This window comes from Heterocephalus glaber, unplaced genomic scaffold (assembly GCF_053883595.1).
Source record: "Heterocephalus glaber isolate CG9 unplaced genomic scaffold, H.glaber_assembly_v1.0 deba00001481, whole genome shotgun sequence".
NCBI classification, from domain to species: Eukaryota; Metazoa; Chordata; class Mammalia; order Rodentia; family Bathyergidae; genus Heterocephalus; species Heterocephalus glaber.
In genome coordinates, this window is record NW_028258317.1 from 42,896,635 (window position 1) to 42,912,011 (window position 15,377).

The 15,377-nt window shown below is 37.1% G+C and overlaps 1 protein-coding gene across 24 annotated transcripts in view; it reads left to right on the forward strand.

Annotated features, from left to right (window-relative positions):
• Ptprd (protein tyrosine phosphatase receptor type D) overlaps positions 1 to 15,377 on the forward strand; it is a 403,506-nt gene that overhangs the window by 90,182 nt on the left and 297,947 nt on the right. For all 24 annotated transcript variants that reach the window (XM_087183457.1, XM_021252829.2, XM_087183441.1 and 21 more), the window contains exon 3: positions 3,139 to 3,280. In XM_087183457.1, coding sequence (XP_087039583.1) covers positions 3,139 to 3,280 — 142 coding nt within the window. The remainder of the gene's footprint in view (positions 1 to 3,138; positions 3,281 to 15,377) is intronic.

A 15,377-nucleotide genomic window follows, 5' to 3' on the forward strand; every position in this document is an offset into this window, starting at 1 on the left:
TGATTGTTTAAAAAGGAGAATTTAAGAATTCAGGATTGAAGTAGCTGACTTTTATCTCCTCTTGTGCCAGGCCTCAAACACTGTTCCCAGGATCCGTCTGTCAGTCTCATCCTTAGGCTGTTACTCCTCCCATGACCAGGTTCAGCCGATGCAGCAAAACTTGTCCCTTCCCGAGACTTCCAATCCCACGCCTCCTCTGGAGTTTGTGTTCAGCCCTGAACCCAGCTATGCAGACAGGTGGACAGTATAGGCTAATCAATTCAAACCAATAAGAATATGCCTCTATTGCTTGGAGAGGGGTCAGTTCCATTCAATCTCGTGGTTTAAAAGGGGGAAGTGGTGTTTTCCCAGAAGAGATTCCCAGCTTCTGTTCCAGTAAGAGCAGGAATGAGTACTAGCAGCAAGTGTCCACCACACCTCCCACCTCTGTTTAAAGTGTGTGCAGTAGAAAGAAGTTTGCTCTGGTGTCTTAGGGTAAAGTACTGCTGGGGAGGATGTACAGCCCAACGGGTTGACACTGCGGGTAAACCTGTTGAAGGACTTACTTTTCTTTATTCTGCAAAGCTCAATGCATTGAAGAATGAATGTAATTCAGACATTCTTTGAGCATTGTGAGGAGCCTTATGATTTAGAACTTTTCTCATTCTGGAGGAGAAAATATAGGCAATAATTTACACAGAGAAGGTAAGGAAGAAGCACAGTATCTCACCTGTAGTTTAAGACATGAGGAGCACGGCTTGATTTTCAGGGGTACCAAAATCCTAAAGTGCCCCAAATCGAAGCTCACTTCATTTTTTCTTGAGATTCTTATCGACTTCATGGCCTCATTCACAGTTGAGAAGATTAAGAGCAAATTCTAGTTAAAAAAATAGCTACTACAAAATCAAGAGCTGTTTGATTGTACTCATTTTAGTAGGCTGTTCTAGAGTGATATATGGTATGAATGTGTAAAAGAACTTAATTACAATAGCAAAATGTGAAATATGGATTGTAGTTTGTACATAATAAATTCTAAATTCTATTTATTTGAAAGTCAATTATTTTAGTTAAACATAAAGAGAATGCCTTAAATCTTTAGGAAATATTTCCTATATCATAAGATGATATGTGTGTACAGATCTTTGGTGTACAGTTTTTCCTTTTAGTTTAGATGAAATTAATTTTTGTCAATGACAACTCCTGTATATGCATGTTAGTGACAAAGTCTTATAAAAAGATTAAATTAGAATGCTAAACATTTCAAAGCATGAGTTTTTCTAATTGCTAGTGTGAGTGATATAGACACATCCAGGGATAATTGCTTTTATACTGTGCACCTAAGTCAAAGAGTATCAAGTCTTGAACACCTTTAATATCTGTCTGTAAGGCTCATGATAGCATGTATAAGACCATTTTGGATATTTCTTCTATCAGTGTCAAATATGCCTGTGACCATGGTATGCATGCTGTCAATACTGGATGTTGAATAAGGTTTTCAAATTGAAAATTGCAGCACTAGCTTGTAATGTGTGGTGTCTTTGTTTCTTGTAAGACTGGTCTCTAGGTAGGAAATATTTCAGAAATATAAATGTAGACTGACATTTAGTTTTAAAGCAGTTAAATTTTAGTTAGCCATGATGGTGGCATATGCCTGTAATTATAGGAATTGGAAGGCTAAAGCAGCTGGATCGCTGGTTGAGGCCACCCTGGGCTACATAGCACAGTGTCGTCTCAGAAAAATAAAACAAAAATAACAACAAAAAAGTTAATTAAACTTTAAGTTGATATTAGAAATATTTAATCCTTTTTCTACATTTAACCACAGGGTACTCGTAGTTAATTTTTTTGGGGGGAGGGGTATGGGGGATCGAACTTGGGACCTTGCACTTGCGAGGCAGGTGCTGGAACCACTGAGCTAAATCCCTGGCCCCTCATAGTTAATTTTTAAGACATGGAATGTTTAACAAAAACTAATAACTATGAAGCTTTTATCTTCTAAGATACATAGTAGGTTCATTTTAAAAATGTGCTTAATAGACTTGAAGATATATTGTGGCACATTGAGAAATGGACCATTTTGGATATCTTTGTGAATTAGACTGAAAATGAAGTGCACAAAGGACTTAAAGTGAACATAATTTTTTAAAAAATTCAGTCTCTTTCCTCTTTGTGTGAACATCCACACACACACAGAATCTGGGAATAAGCATCCCATAATCATATTTAGAAGACATTTTCAATTTATTCATATTTAGGCATGTGGAAATATTTTTATAGGAATGTGAAAAATAAAGCATAGCATTTTAGCGAGCAGCACATTTATAGGATGACAGGTAAAGGACTCCATAGTTGTATATATCTATTTCCCCCCATCATCATGTTTTTAGATTAAAAAAATAATACTTGAATTAGCCTCTGGTGCCAAAAATTACTGGAGTTACTAAATTGTTTCACAGTAGAGTTGTAATGATAGGGAATTCAGGCTTGGTGTTTAGAACATTAATTTTCTGCCTGGTGAAGCAAGCTTCCCTTCTACAGCAAGAATGCCTAAAATGCAGAAAATGCTAAACTAGAACAAATACTGGAATGATTTATGGCAGAATTGATGCATACCATCAGGTTTTGGGGGTGTGAATGCCATCTCTTTGGCTGGCTGAGTCCTAGACTGATGCGTTTTCCCTCCACTGTTCACTCATCTGCACTGCTCAGGATGAGACACTTTAAGAGCAGTAGAATTTGTGGTGACATACATTAATTCTTCCCCTCACAGTCCATCATTAAATGGGTCCACATGCGTATGTGCTGTCAAAGACAGAATAGTTTGAGAAGTGTATCCATCATAACTTCAAGTCTTTTGGAAAATTAATAGGCTTAAATTGTCCTAGAAACACTAACTGGAATATTTTCATGAGTAAATCCTATGTGATTTTTAGAAGAGGTTAGAAATCTACATTTGGCATACATAGTTTTATGTCTTTCTCTTCAGAGTTCATTATATTAGACCAAATAGGATGCTTTCCCACTGTGTCAGAATTTAGTCTTGGGACAATGCTGAGCCCATAGAGAGCCTAATGCCTGGTTGGCCACTGCATTGAGAGGTTTGGCCACGGGGTAGACGCCTGTAACAACACCTGTGACAGCTAGTGTTTCCTCTAACAGGTAATAGAGTTTGACGATGGATCTGGATCAGTTCTCAGAATCCAACCCTTGCGGACTCCCCGGGACGAGGCCATTTATGAATGTGTGGCTTCCAACAACGTAGGAGAAATCAGTGTATCCACCAGACTCACAGTTCTACGTGGTAAGTTCTCCAGTATGAGGTTGTTGATTGTGTCATTCTTGCAGTTTTGTATTTCAGATGTTCTTTTTAGAGTCGTTAAAAGAGCTAGCATTGCTGTGATACTTAAACAGGAAATGACATTAAGTAAAATGTTGTTAAGGGTCAAACTTTAATTATACAATGCACACCTCTTCTTCTTATGGGCTTTTTAGAATTGCTAATCAGGAAGAGAAAGGAAAGTGAAAAGAAATGCTGATTTCAAATGCAGCATGTCATTTTGATTTTGTCTAGAGTATATAGAAAGGCTTCATGCTACTCTTTCCTTTGTTAGCATTACTTCTCTATGGGCTTTTCACCCCATACTTTGTTTAGACAGCTACATTTTATAAACTTCTGACGCTAACATTGATGTTTCAAAATTAAAGGAGCAATCTCGATTGAAAAGATGTGCTCCTCTTAAGCAAGCAATTGGTCAGAACCAAGAATAAGAAAGACACTTTTCTCTTTTATGTCAAAAATAATCTTTTCATTTTAGTCTTTAATCTATCTTGAATCAATATCACTTGGTTTCCTGCCTCTGTGTTGTATCTACAATTTGAACAAAGCCTGGGTTGACTTGCAGTGTGATCAATTTTTAGACTTTCTTTACCATGATAGTATTATAGAACAAAGGCTGGTTAGGGTTTTTCTCTGTTGTGTATTTTTTACTTTAGCCTTTTGCATAGAGTTAAAAACACAACCTGACTGGACTCCTAGCAGCTGACATTGCCACGCTAGCAATTCTATGAATTTATCTCTTTCTCTCTCATTCATTTGTGTTTTATGTGTAGCTTTGTTTTCACTTGATTCTAGAATTTAGGAGAATAGACTTTTCTTAAAGACAAAAGCAATTAGAAAAAGATGGATCACAGTTTACTGATCATAAACTTACATGGTTCAGCAATGTTTGTCTTCTACTTTTTTCGGCATTGAATGATATATTACTTTGTATCTTTTATAATGTTTTTTTGCTTCCCAATCGACTTAGTTCTCCATCTTGGTCCCTCCCAAGAAGGTACATTTTGTTAATGTTGTGAAGAGACTGTTGATTTGGAAGAGAGCATTTATCTGAAATGCAGATGAAATTCACCTGGTGGATTTGATAGGAAAACAATATTCCTAAGTGTGCAATATACAGAGCCCAGAAGCTTACCATAAAAGCTGGTGAGAAACACTGAATCACATAGCATGGAAGGGGCAGCTGGAAAGCATCCACCCAACAGAGACAACCCCGCAGGCAGGCCGGGAAATATCATCCTAAAAAATGGTTCATACCCAGATGGACTCATAAGCACTACCTCTATAGCCCCGCAGCAAGAGAGTTCTGATACATGAGGGACAGCAAAGAAGAAAACATCAAGGTTACAAGTCATAGTCAGTGACTTGATAGTTAAACTGTATGAATGACTTTTAAAATAAATCTGTTTAAATCATGTGCAAAGGTAAAAGAAGGACTAAAATCTCTCAGGAAACTGTAAGATACATATTAGGGCAAAAGAATAGATAAGTATAATAACCCAGGTTTTAGAACTGGAAGGAATCTTAGAAATTTATTGTTCATGCTGTATTTTCTACTATGTAGAGTTATTTCTTAGGTTGTCATATCTGAAAAAGAATTAGACTCATTTGTTGATCTTTGAAAAATTTAAACCCCATTTCTATTGGTCAGCTTTCCAGTTGCTAGAACAAAATGCCTGACAAATCACCTTAAAGAAGGAAGAAGTTTATTTGGCTCAACATTTCGGAGGTTTCAGTCCATGGCCAATTGACTCCATTGCTGAGAGTCTGCAGTCAGGCTGGCTGTCTAGCAGAGGGGTTGGCTCAGGCACAGCTGCTTACTTCATGGTGTCCAGAGAGCAGAGAACCAAGGAAGAGCACCTAGAGGAAGAGGTCAGGGACTAGATACAGTCCCTGAGGTCATGCCTGTGATCTGCCTTCTCTTACTAGGCCCCACCTCCTGACTCCCCATCAAGCTGTTAGCTTCTTACCCTGCTGATGAGATTAATGACCTTTGAAGTCCAGTCACTTTGCCAGAAATCTTGCAGTCCAGTCAAAGTGATAATTAATACTAACAAGCACTCCATTGATTTACCCAGTTTAGAAGTGGGTAGAAAGTGTATTCCAAAAGTAAAATGAAATTTATCAGAAGCTCTTTTTTCACAGTCTAAAGCCCTTGAGTTCCTTCAAGGGAAATAATAGCAGTCATTTGACTTAATCTTTATCCATTTGATGAAGATTGTAACAAAAAGCTGACAAAAATATCACTTTACTTAGAAATTCTCATGTTTTCCTCCTCCCAGGTGGCCAGAGTTCCTCCACCTAATGTGGTTTTAGTCCACATGTAAAACCAACACATTTGAACAATTTCAAATGATCTTGATTTTTATGTGAATATCGGTTATATATGCATGCATTTTCATGAGAATTTATGATTTGAGTAATGAACCCTTCCTTTTTTCAAAGATTGTATTTAGTGGCTTTGGGAATGTTTCATGAGAAAAATTGAGAGGTAATTTTAGGTAATGGAAAAGTAGCCTAAACATAACTTTTACACAGAGTACTTGCATACATCCTTGTAGGGTAAAGTAAATGAGGTTAGAATTATCTTTGTTTCTTAGAGACACTTTTTGTTGAAAATGTCTAAGTGGTGATAATTCTGTTAACAACAGTCTCAAAAATGTGCCATGGTAAACTGGCCTTTACAGACTTTGAACATTGTGAACGGTTAGGTTCATATCATAGTTCATGAGTTTTGTGTCCATTCTATTTTGCTTTCTCTCCTGAGTCATGTTGGCAGATGCCCAGGCACTTGGTTCTACAATAGATGAGGCCATTTTACACTTTTTGTATGATGCCTCTCATCAGATGCCCATTTTGTCTACACGGATCATTTATTTTTTCCCCACTTTGCTGACAAATGCCAAAAATGTGCCAAGTGTCGCTTTGGCTTTTATCTAGGTGGGCCAGATGCAGATCATGCATTTATTTCACACAGGCTACTGGAGAACCTAATTAATTGGAGATTGAAACATCTGACCTGTGTGGCTAATACAGAGGACATTGAAATAACACCCTGACCACCCATGTGCATTGACAGGAGCACTTCAAGAAAAAGTTTCCCTCTGAAGCTAGTTTTGAATTACCCTGGCTCCACAACTGTTTTTCTAAGGAAGGGTTGCTATAAGCTCAGGGTCAAACATGTCATGGATTGTGATATTTGGATAATTAATCATTCATATTTCAGAGTGTTCATGGAGGAAGAAGTGGGAGAAGGGGAAGTTTACTCCGATACTTGCGTCTTCTGGACATTTTTAATTTTATAGTTGTCTTCACAGGGGAAAGAGGAGAAAATCCTGGCTCCCAAGTGCACAGCACTGTGAGAGTCTGAAGCATATTTGTTACACACATATATTTCCTCAAAGCAGAGCCATGAGTGAAGGCAGTGGGGTGCTCTGAGAGGTCATTCAGGGCTGAGCCTTGCTAACTGTAGAATTTTGGTAAGAACACCAGGACCAGAGAGGGTGTTATAAGAAGAAGGATTTTCATTCCAGTGAAATTGGCTCTACCTGGATCCTTAGTTCATAGGCCACAGTTTCTTCCCAACCACAGATACCTGCAGGAAAATGTGCAGTACAGATTTATGGAAGGATAACTGGGGAGGAAAATGTTCTCTCTGATATATGTTATCAGCTACTAGGCAGGGGGATGCAATATCACCATCTGTAGACATTCTTGTTACTAACAATACAGAAGCACCTGTTTGTTTGCTCCAAGAGGAAAGGCAAGAATAGTTTTTTCAAGTCTGCCAAAAGACTTCTAGTCTTAATTGACAGATTCAGTAGAGTAGCTGGATATAAGGTCAATGCTCAAAAAACAATAGCCTTCTTATACACAAATAGACTCACTGAGAGAGAAATTAGGGAAACAATTCCTTTTACACTAGCATACAAAAAAATGAAATATCTGGGACTCAGTCTAACAAAAGAAGCAAAAGACCTCTACACTGAAAACCTACAGCACTTTAAAAAAGGAGATTGAGGAGGATATAAGAAAATGGAAAGACATTCCTTGTTCCTGCGTAGGAAGAATCAATATATTGAAAATGGCCATACTTCTAAAAATACTATATAGATTTAATGCAATGCTGATTGAAATTCCAACAGTATACTTCATAGAACTGGAGAAAACAATACAAAAATTTATTTGGAACCAAAAAAGACCTAGAATAGCAAAAGCAATTCTAGGCAACAGAGATATGGCTGGGGTTATCACAATCCCCAACTTGAAACTATACTACAAAGCTACTATGATAAAAACAGCATGGTACTAGCAAAGAAACAGACCTGAGCATCAGTGGAATAGATTAGAAGGTGCAGAAACAACTCCACACATGCTCAGCCACCTCATCTTTGAGCCAACCACCCTCATTGGAGGAAAGATAGCCTATTTAATAAATGGTGTTGGAAAAACTGGATTTCAACCTGCCAAGATTAAAACTAGACCCATACCTATCACCATGCACTAAATGAAGATCAAAGTGGATTAAAGATGTAAACATGAAAACAGAAACACTAAACTTGCTGGAAAATAAGTAGAACTCTTGAAGACATTGGCATAGGAAAAGACTTTATGAACAAAACTTCAGCATGGGAACTAGCACAAAGAATCAACAACTGGGATCTCATCTTATTAAAAAGCTTCTGTACTGCAAGAGAAACCACCAACAGAGCTACGAGGCAACCTAGAAAGCCGGAAAAAAATTGTAGCAGCTGTACCTTAGACAAAGGACTACTATCTAGAATATATAAAGAACTGAAAAAAATCAGACCCCCCAAATTAAAAAACCCAGTTCAAAAATGGGCATCTGAAATGAACAGACATTTCTCAGACAAAGAAGTAAATGCAGCAAATAAATATATGAAAAAATGTTCAACATCACTGGTCATTCTAGAAATGCAGATGAAAACAACACTGAGATTCCACCTCACCCCGGAAAGAATGGATGCTATCAGGAAACCAACCAATAACAAATGCTGATGGGGGTGTGGGGAAAAAGGAACCCTTCTCCATTGCTGGTGAGAGTGTAGACTGGTGCAACCACTGTGGAAATCAGTATGGAGATACCTCAAAGAACTAGAGCTAGAGTTCCCATTTGACCCAGCTATTCCCCTGCTGGGGATCTTCCCCAAAGAATTAAAAGAATCATACCACAGCGATATATGTGGACACATGTTCATAGCAGCACAGTTTATAATAGCTAAAGCTTGGAAACAGCCCAAATGGCCATCAACTGGAAACTGGATAAAGAAGATGTGTTTTTTTTTATAAAATGGAGTACTACTCAGCCATAAGAACAGGAAACTAGAGACATTTATAGCTAAATGGATGCACATTGAGGCCATACTCTTAAGTGAAATAAATAGGACCCACATGTGTAAATATCGAATAGTTTCTGTGGTGTGAGAAACTGAAAGTGTAAATAAGAATTAAAATGATTAAAACGAATAATTGATAATTTGAAATAGGAAGAAAAGGTCCAAAGGGGTAGAAAAAGTAGGAGGGGAAGGGGAAAGGAAAGGAGGGAAAGGAAAAATTATGAGAAAAAACAAAAAAGGAAACAAAGTCTATGTAAGTAAGGGAAGGGTGGAGGGGGTGAAGGATGCACAGGGAATGGGGAAAAAATAAGAACCAAGTTACATCATGTACAGATACAAGCACACAATGATAAATGTAAATGTATTGTTTACCTAAAATGTACCAATAAAAGAATTTAAAGGAAAGAAAGCTACCTGATCTCACAGCAAACAGATGCATTGATGACTTAAAAAACCAAGCCGAGATAGACATAGCCTTCCCGACTGACTCACAGATGACTGCAGATAGCTAAAGAAGGAAGTGATTTCAGGGTAACTGTTCACAGTGTGTTGTCATTGACAATAGAGGAAATGTATTATACTATTTGTTTTAGGAATGGTTAGATATCTATTAAGTTGCCAAAGGAAACTTAAGAAAATTAAGTTAGCATAAATTATGGCAATTGAGAAAATATTTATTTTAAGAAATCCATTTATATCAAGATGAATGGCAGGTTCTTATAAGTCTATTTTTTAAAGTTTTTTTAATACCTGTTTGCAGTGTATAATAATTATATTTCCTGTGTGGAGGTGGCACTTGTACATATCAACACATTTTAATTGTTTTTCCAATTCCCCTTTTCTTCCTTCTGCCTCCTTCCATCTCATCTTCTCATTTCAGAAAGATCCATCTCCCTACTTTCTATTTTTTCTTTTGTGCTCTATCTACATTTTAGTTTTTTTCATTTTAGATTAAATTATGTGATATTTTTTAAAAAAGAATAGTTTTTTCTTGCTTACATAATTCCTCTTCTCTAAGAGAAAGTTCTCAAAAATTGAGTCAGTTTTGTCCTCAAACATCTAATTAAATGTCTTTTCCTCCCCTCTCTTCTTCTGTGGCTGTAGGGATTGAATCTAGGGCCTTTGCATGGAGGTATATGCTCAGTCTTTTTATTTGGAGACAGGGTCTCACTAAGTTGCTAAGTTACCGAAGCTGGTCTTGAACTTGGAATATTCCTGCTTCAGCCTCCCAGAGGGCTGGGATTACAAGCCGCTAAGAACCATTAACCCTGTCATAAATGTCATGTTTCTATCTCAGTTTTCTTTTACTTATTTAATTTTTTAGGGTAGTAATAAGAAAATATGCATTTTATTTTTCATTTGAGCCAACATGTAATATGTTATTTATTTTTTTGTTTGCTCAGTTATTTTCAGAGACTTGCCCATTCACAAGCAGCATTGTCCTCTAACTATCACCATCACTGTGGCCACTGGGTAGGGAATAACCTGTGGCACTGCTGCCCTTATCTGCGTGGAGGAGACCAGCTTCTTCCTAGAACACATATGAAGTGCGGTTACTGTCAAAAACCGGCAGCTGACCAAATAGATATTTTATTTACCTCACTTAACAAATGTATTTCAGTAAATGATACTTGTGTGTGCATATCTGTTCTACAAATGAATATATCATTTCAGATGATCACCATTGTGATGATACACAGTGCACCTTAATCCAGGCCTCACGTGGTTTGAGTTTCAGCCCTAGCTTTGTGATGAGAGAGCTGTGGTATGTTGTGCAAATCTGCCCCCTTCTTTCTCATTTTTCCCCTCTTTTGCCCAGAGAAGCCTCAGTTGGAGATTAGATGGGTCAGATCACTTCTCTCCAACTTTCTGATCCCGTGGCTTGCCTGTTTTATTGAATCAGTTCTTGAAGGATGTAAAGAAATATGCTCCCTGAAGGTGACTATTACAAGATAGTAAAACACACAGTGAACAGTTGGAAGAGACAGAAAAGGCACTGCTTTAGGAAACAGAGAGGAATGTTTGCATAATATGTCTGTTTCAAAAAATGTAAGCTATTACAGCAGTTGTTAAAAACATAAAAAATGAAGCAACATACAACTTTCCCATCTTTCCGGGAGATGGCAGTCAGCTCTACCCGCCATTGTGCAGTACCCTGTGATCAGAATTAGCATGTTCATTACAGTCTCATTTTATTAATGCCTCTTTTTGAAGATGAACACAGTTGTCCCCGCTGTGAAAATGGTACTTTGCCGTTTATGTTATAAAGTGGTCTCGGCTGGGGATCCGGCTAAGAACATTAAAGAACAAAGCACAGCTCCTTGACTGTCGCACAAAAGGATTTTTATGAAAGACTGAAACAAAAGGAAGAGTGGCCAACACAGAACAAACTTGCTGACAATTATGGTAGAAAGTGAAGATTACTTGAAAAGGGTTATAAAACAGGGGAGTAGTTGGGATAAATGGATGCCAGCATGATAAAGCTCTCCCAGCTATGCCATGTTTTCATGCTGGAAATAGGTGGGGTGGGCAGAGCCACTTTATGGAAACAGAAACTTCTGACTTTGTGCTTTTGTTAACGTCATCTTTAGGACTTAAAAAGAGCTCCTTACCTATGAGTTTCACAAAGGCAGGAACCCAAGGTCGAGAGTTCAAAGGAGTCCCTATTGAGAAAGGCAAGGTAATGTTTGGGAAGAAGTTTCCATATGAGCAGGGACACTTGGTGGTTCCATCTTCTGAGGACTGGTGACACACATGCCTTCTTTGGAATCATTTCCACTTGTTTTCTGCACTGAGATTATGTTCTGACAAGGACTCAGAGAATGAGTATACTTGGAAATCATTGCATTTAAGTAAGGAGAGTTTTCTTTCTTTGATCACATATTCAAATATTTTAATGATTTTGAAATGAATATAAACTCTTGAGTCTTTGCTGCTGTTTGAGTTAATTGAACGATGAAAATGTTGAGCTAGAAAGGAATGTGGCGTTTATCTCTCTTAGTCTTTTATTCTTGATGGAAGAAACCAAGAACTAGGGACTTTGAAATCGTTTGTTCTTGGTCATAATGCCAAGATTGTCTTTTTGTTTTACTACATCACAAAGTGATCCTGGCTGTACTCCTTGTCACAGTGTACTTTAATTCTTTAGATTTTTATTTCTAATCTTTAAGATCTTACCACAGAAGACAGTCTTCCAACTGACAAGACCACAGATAGGCAGGATATGAATGAAATTGTGCTAAAGTGCCTTGGTTGTGCTAAGTGTGGAAAAATACTACCTGGCTGGTCCATCACGGGAGGAAGGAGACCTCTTCATGGAAGCTTGAAGGATAGGTAGGATTCTTTCAGACAGAGAGAGTCTTAGAGATAGAGAACCTTCGTGAAGAAAACTGTACAAGTAAGAAATGACTAAATATTGGTAGTATATCAGTGTTCTCTAGTGTAAGACAACAGATAGAATTACATATGTATGCATTTATTTATTGATATATTTATATATTATTAATGTATACATATAAATATATATTAATTATGTATTGCTTATAAGGAATTGGCTGATTAATGAGGCTGGTGAGTACCAAGGTCTTCCAAGTGAGTGGGCGATCTGGAGACCTAGAAGAGCTTCGGGCATAGTTCTAGTCCGAGTGCACATGTTTCCAGTTGAGTAGGATGCCCCTTTCTGAAGAGTCAGAGAAAGAATTCTCTATCACTTGGGAAAGACTCAGCCTTTTTATTCTAGTGCCACCCATAGAAGGAAAGGCAATCTGCTTTACTTGGTGTACTGCATTATATAATATTCTCATGCCAAAACACTCCAGAGAACACCCAAAATGTCAAGGCCTGATCAAGTGAACCCCCGACAGGTCCCCATCATGGGCAGATACATAGTAGTTCAGACTGGAGTAGAAGTAAAAGAGAAATGGAGTACGAAAATGAAGTTAGGACATACCTCTCTGGCTACAGAGGTGAAACAGTATAAGTCATCGCGTTAATTAACATTGGCCATCTCTATGTGAGCTGAAATTTTCAAAGGAGTATAATACTAAAAGTAAGGTATCAAATAATTCATGGTCATTTATGTATAATTGATGTTTACACTTTAAAACTAGGTATTTTTCTGGCATTCACAGAGAAAATTTGAACAATTTTTAAAACTTCAGTTTCTCAGCTTTCAAAATTAGTTTTATTTTTAAGCTACTAATTAAGGAGCAGTTTTAAAAGTTGTGCATGCATAATTTATTGGGATTTGGGGCACAGATAAACCAAATGCCTCATCTAGGGTTTAATTATCAAAGTCCTAATTACATATCTCCTTAGCAGAGTAAGTCACTTATTTTATCCTATTAAAAAAAATGACTTGTGAATTAATGCCACATTAAACACAACAATGATGACATACAGCCTAGTATTCTAAAAATATTTTATCAATGATATCAAGAAAACTTTTAAGGCTTTCATACCTCTCATCTTTTAAAATAAGCTTGTGTTTTAAATCTTTGAACTGCCTGTACCCTTTCTGTTTGTATATTTGAACTTTACCCTTGATTGTTAAACTCTAGCTCTTCATTGATTATATATTATGTTCATTTTTTAACGTAGTGAACTTTTCTTTAACAGATTTTTGTCAGAAATTTAACATGTGCCTGATGAGGTCTATATTGAGATTTTTAAATTGAATTATTCTTTAGATTTTCCTAGAAGAGGTATTGCATTTTTTAAAGTATAATACAAAAAGGTCTCCTGAAAAAGTAAAGTTCTATATCAAAAGTGAGACAACCAAATCAATCTTAACAGTTTTCAGATGTTTTCTATCACAATTTTTGGCATATAATTCTTCACCTTTGTGTATTTGATTTCACAGCTAACTGAAGATCTTTTATTTACCAGACAACTAGAAAAATAATATGGCATAAAAGTGCAAACTAATGACACCTTGATGCCTTTTAATAAAGTTAGTTATTAATTTCCACACTTATACATTGTATAATTAAAAAGTCTGTTAGGGAGATGTATGTGTGTGTGCATGTGTGTTCAATGTGTATGTATACTGTATGTGGTGTTTATTTTGCTTCATAGTAGTTTCCTCTGTGTATAGCTATTTACTCTTTATTTCTTAAGCCTTTTATTCTATACACCCTCCTTTTGGGAATAAGCTCTATGACATTTTTCTGTGGCCTAAAAACATTACTACCATTTACTGTACATCCAGAAATTCTTGTGGAGTGGATAGACACATGTATAAAGAGTTGTATGGATACAGTGATGGAATGTCCTACAATGATTAAGAAACTGAGCATGGATTAACCTTATGTTCCACATCATAGACAAAACACTCATGATTTCAGGGACTCTGCAGAGGGACAGGGACAATGAAGACAGAAAGTGAGAGGGAAACAGGGAGCCACAGTGGAAAGAAGATGCACTTAGTGGACAGACATGAGTCCACAGCAGTACCCGCTACCTCCTACCTGTAGGGCTCATACACAGTAATCAAGTCTACACACTAAATTCTGAGTGAGTGTGAGTGCACGTGTGTATGTGTCTGTGTGTGGTACTAGTGACTGAACCTAGGGACTTTGCATTGAGCTACATTTCAAGCCCATTCCCCTTTCTTTTTTATTATTTTCTTTTTGAGATCAGGTCTTGCTAAACTGTCTAGGCCGGCTGCCTCAGCCTTTCCAAGTGCTAGGATTACAGGTGTGGGCCAGTACGCCTGGCTCTAGATGTTAAATTCTTATACCTTTTAGGGTCACTTTGAGAAGTTACTGACATTTAGGTGTAAAGCATTTAGCATAGTGACTTCAATAAAAAAAAGTTGCTGAAAAATGTGAGTTTTCTTCCTTCTGCCTTCATCAGCCCTTTGGATCTGATTTGGTTTCACTGTCTCATCCCCTGCTCACTGCACAGCATTTAAAACAGCGCTGGGCACACGATAATCCAGTAACTGTTCCCTGCATGACTGTGTCTGTCAGACCAGAGGGACAGCTCAAGAGCCCTGGAGAAAGACTTTTCTACCTTATTATTATTTTTTTTTGGTACTGTGGATCAAACTGGGGACCTTGCGCTTGTGAGGCAGGCGGCAGAACCACTGAGCTAAATCTCTGGCACTTCTACCTTATTTTTGAAACATGGTTTATTCCAGTTACTTTTTCACAAGAAAATAAAGTATGAGTCTGTGAAAATAGACATACTTTACTAAATTACTTTGAAAAATTAAAGGTCATTCATTGGTGCAATGTGCTTTAGTATAGAAAAGCAAGAATTTTAGCTTCTTATTTGCCTCTCTTGCATTTGTTCTAAATGTTGTGTTTTTCCAGATTCCCATACTGGATAGAATGGTTATTCATTAGGACCAGGTAGTTGCTTGAATAGCTTAAACTAGGTCATACTTAAAATATGATTTCTCTTCTATTATATTTGTACATCCATTCTAGTTCACAGAATGGATGAAAACCTATAATTGTTTTTTTAATGTATGTGAGAATGTAGCAACATTAGTTGTGTATTTTAGAAAAGCAGGAAATATCATATTTCCTTTCAACATTTTAGTAGGAGATAGAAAACGGTATTTTGTTTTATTGTTTAAATGATTTCTATTAGCATTTCCAGTGTAGTGAGTAGGAGAAGTGTAGTTATGAGTTCAAGTTCTACAGACAGTCCCAGATTCAGATTCTGCCCTATATACATATCTCTTAACTTCTTTA